This window comes from Lactuca sativa, chromosome 8 (genome assembly GCF_002870075.4).
Source record: "Lactuca sativa cultivar Salinas chromosome 8, Lsat_Salinas_v11, whole genome shotgun sequence".
Lineage (NCBI taxonomy): Eukaryota > Viridiplantae > Streptophyta > Magnoliopsida > Asterales > Asteraceae > Lactuca > Lactuca sativa.
The window spans coordinates 154069993-154074549 of record NC_056630.2 but is presented as its reverse complement, the minus strand read 5'-3'; the positions used below and the strand labels follow the sequence as shown (position 1 = coordinate 154074549).

At 25.8% G+C, this 4557-nt stretch overlaps 1 protein-coding gene across 1 annotated transcript; it reads right to left on the bottom strand.

Annotated features, from left to right (window-relative positions):
* Positions 1–1697: 1697 nt before the first annotated feature.
* Positions 1698–4214, bottom strand: LOC111915532 (uncharacterized). The gene is made up of 4 exons (XM_052766577.1): positions 3716–4214; positions 3293–3601; positions 2184–3031; positions 1698–2096 (listed from the first exon to the last, which is right to left on the bottom strand). The coding sequence occupies exons 1-4, from the start codon at positions 4212–4214 to the stop codon at positions 1698–1700; spliced, it is 2055 nt and encodes a 684-aa protein (XP_052622537.1).
* Between the last annotated feature and the right edge of the window lie 343 nt (positions 4215–4557).

Below are 4557 nucleotides of genomic sequence, written 5' to 3'. Positions count from 1 at the left end.
TCATCTAATCTACATCTTCCACAATCAAAGGGGGACTAATTCTCTTTTTCCCAAATGCCCTAAGCCATATGATAACCGATCTTCGGGTTACAACTCCAAATTAGTAACAAGCTTTTTAGAATCTTGATATTTATAATCCATTTTTTTTTTGTTCATTTAAGTGTATAACCAATTTTTTTTTTTTTTTTTTTTTTTTTTTTTTTTTTTTTTTTTTAATTTTCCTTTTCTATCGTTTGATATGAAAAAGCTAAAAAAAACACCTTTTTCTTTTAGGGTGGACGTGAAGAGAAAAAAACATTTTTTTTTCTTATACTTACATTTAGATTCTATACATATAAAAACATTTTTTAAGAATTTTTTTGTATATTGTAAATATATAATTTTTCTTATTTATGTACACAAAATCATGCATCATAAAAAAACTTATGGCCAAAAGTAAAAATAATAATAATAATAATAATAATAATAATAATAATAATAATAATAATAATAATAAAATAAAAAAAAATAAAAAAAATTTGTATATTAAAAACAGCAAAATAATTAAAAAGCTTAAAATTTAAAAAAATATATATATTAAATTTTAAAACTACATTCATTTGATAAATAAATTTAAAATGATGCTTATCTTGGTAAATATATTTTTAAAAACACTCTTGTGGTAAAAAGTCGCCATCACATAATATTGAAACTAAACATACAAAATCACATTTTTTTGTAAATATATATTGAAAAACACTCTTTTGGTCAAAACCATTTTTTTTTCTTCTGGTAAATATATTAATTATACTTAGGTAAACATTCTTTTAATAAAATAGCAGCGATTAAACTCAATTAAACATACAATTTTTAACAATTTAACAAATCAATTTTCTAAACACGCAATATTGAAATCAATTCATCTAATATTTATGAAAATTATACACTATTTTGAAGTCATAGTCAACGACCGTTTACTTTGAATTTTTGCCGTGTGAAACCAATTAACCAATGACAAAAGTCAAATTCATCCATTGATACAACCATTTGAAATCCAATAACAATATATATCTTTAAACTAGCAAAATTTATTAAAAAGAAAATAGCAAGAAAATAGAGACAAACAAATTATTTATAAAACGTTAACAATGTAACCAAATTACAATTAAAGTGCAGCACATGACAAACACCAATATATATTCATAAAATTCCCTATGTTTTTAAGCCAAATGAAAATAAGCGTTGTAACCTCTTCAATAATACAGGGAGAGGGGATGAGCACGTTGTGGAATATTCTCATTTCTTGCAGACCACAAATACCATAATGAAGCCACGATAATCAAATGCACTATCTTTTTGCGTCGAGATGAATTGTTTCCATGATGAATTGCCTCTAAAAGATGTTAGATATTCACGAGGAAATCAAATCATCTACATGCTCCAGATATGTTGACAAACTTCTTCATCCTTAGAAAAAGATGAGGAAAATGTGTTCATGTGTATCCACTTCAACACCATAAGTACCACAAAGCTCATCTGCAGGGCCGGTCCAAAGCTATAGTGGGCCCAGGGCGAAAAGAAAAAATGGGCCCCCCATAGTCGTAAATACAATAAAAATTAGTTCGAAATAGAATGTTATAAAATTCTCTGTTAATATTAAAGAACACAAATATGGTCACAACATTACAAAAAAAATAAAAAATAATAATAATAATAATTTAAAGGAAAATATTTCTCCTAGCCTTTCTAGATGCAAAATCATTAATAATATTATCCAAATCAATTTTATCTAACATGTCTTTCTCTATACATAACATTGCCAATCCATTCAACTTTTCTTGCGACATCGACGATCTTAGATAATTCTTCAATAACTTTAACTTTGAAAAACTTCTCTCTGCAAATGCAACAGTGACAGGAATGGTTAACAAAATGCTATATGCAATAAAAGTATTTGGGTAACAATCAACAGCAGAAATTATATCATTAGGTAAAGTCATTTTCAACACTTTCAATTCTGAAAAAAGTTCACTTGAATCCACATCGGAAACATTTTCTTTAGAAAAAGTAGTAGCAAACTTTATACAACTTTCTTTAAGTTCACTTTCACTTAATGACTTTAATTTATTTAAATCATTTAAAAACCCAAAAATACTTTCAAAGTATTTTAATTGTTCAAATCTATTTTTTAATAAAACAATTGCCATATCCACAACAACCAAAAAATAATTAACTTTTAAATACTCTTCAACCGATTGTGTTTCTTCTTCATTATCACTTTCATCAAATTGTTTTTTTCTAACAATACGACGTTTTGATGGAAATGTAGGCTCTACACCCATATCAAGTGCAATAGTTTTAGCAATATTAATACTTGATGTAAAACCTTCATTTCTATAATTTTCAAAAAACTTCATAATATTTTCTATTTGGTTAATAGTAGTATCAATACAAATAGAATTAGATTGCAACTTTTTACTTACAATATTAATTGCAAATAAAACTTCATACCAAATAACCATACCAACTAAAAATTCAAATTTCCCAAAAGATTTGAGTAAGCTTTTAGCTTCACTTTTTGACTTTGGGTCATCACATGTTTTACTTAATTTTAGCAAAGCAACCTTTATTTGAGGAGCTTGAAATCTAATTGCTTTTATACTTTTAATCCTACTTTCCCAACGAGTATTAGATAATGATTTTAAGGTTAAAGTTGGAACATTATCTAACAATATTTTCCATCTTTTAGTAGAACTAGAAAATAATGTATAAAGGTGTTGCACAATTCCAAAAAATGTAACAGCTTTTTCACAAGAAAGTGCCATATCACTAATCGTAAGGTTAAGGCTATGGCAAACACAAGGCATATATAAAGCTCTAGGATTAATTTCAAGCATTCTTTTTTGAACCCCTTGGTGTTTTCCTTTCATATTAGACCCATTGTCATAACCTTGACCTCTTATATCATCCACATTAAGATCTAACAATTTCAATGCATCTAATAATTCATTAAATATCCCCAAACCAGAAGTATCATCTACTTTTAAAAATTCTAAAAAATATTCAAAAACTTGTATTTTTTTAGAAGAAAAATTCACACATCTTACGATCAAAGACATTTGCTCTTGATGACTCATATCGGGAGTACAATCAAGAATTATAGAAAAATATTTTGCCTCTTTAACTATTTTAATGATAGAATTTCTAACCGTGTCACCTAAAATAGAAATTAGTTCATTTTGAATTTTATAGCCAAGATAATGATGATGAGTTTCATTATTTTCAATTCTTCTTATATGATCTTGCATTATACCATCATATTCAACCATCATTTGGATTACTCCTAAAAAGTTACCATTGTTATCTTGAAAAAGTTTTTCATTAGACCCTCGAAAAACCAAATTATATTTAGATAAGAATTTTACAGCCGCTATTATTCTTCTTAATACTTGTCTCCAACGTTCTTTTTCTTTTATCATTTCTTGTTGTAATTCATTATCAATTGTAAGGTTTTTATCTAATCTTAGTTTTGCTTCATTCCAATTACTCATACAAACAAAATGTTCATTACTATTTTCATGTTCTTTAAGTCTCTCGCTAAGATGTTTCCAATCATTATATCCTTCATTTGTTAAAAAACTTTTTTGATTAGTAGATTTAAATATTTTACAACAAAAACAAAAAACTTTATCTAAATTTTTATAGTATACTAACCATTTTCGATCACGTAACAAACCATTATTTAACTTTCTAGTATAAAATGCATAAGAAAAATGTCTAGAAAATTTATCTTTAGGAAACACAAGATTCATTTCTCTTATTGGCCATTTTTCAATTAGAATATCTCTTGATTTAATATCAAGAGTATCCCAATTTCTAGGGTCAAAAATATCTATAGATTCATTTACATTAGTATTTTCTACATTTATATTAGTATCATGTTCATTTAAATTACTAGCAACATTTTCATTTATGTTTTTATCTTGTTCATTCAAATTAATATTTTCTTCATTCAAATTATTATCATGTTCATTTAAAGTAATGTTTTCTTCATTAACACTAGCGACATTTTCATTTAAGTTAGAATCATGTACATTCAAATTAATATTTTCTTCACTAGAACTTATTGGTTTTAAAAATTTAACCATAGACCCTTTTTCTTTTTGTAAAGAAGCCTCAACAATTTTTCGTTTTTTTCGTTTTTCACTACCGGATAAGTGTTTTTTAGAAAACATTTTATGATTGACAATAAAGTAAAAACTATTTTAAGAAAAGAATACACCTGATTTCTTTGATTTCTTTGTGAAATATGTTGCACTGTTGAAGCCTAATATCAAAACAAGCTGTAAAAATCAATAACAAAAAACATTAATACGATAACTAAAATAATAGAAAAAATCAAATAACCAATGCATCATATTACAATTTTACCTTGTCAATTACTCAAGCAAGATATCTAATAGTGTAGAAATACTTTGAAAGTTTGAACTTTGAAGCTAAAATTCTGAAAGAATAAAGTCACAAGCAAAACATTAGAAAATTTGAAGGTAGAAACATTTACTTTCACTAATTCAGAAA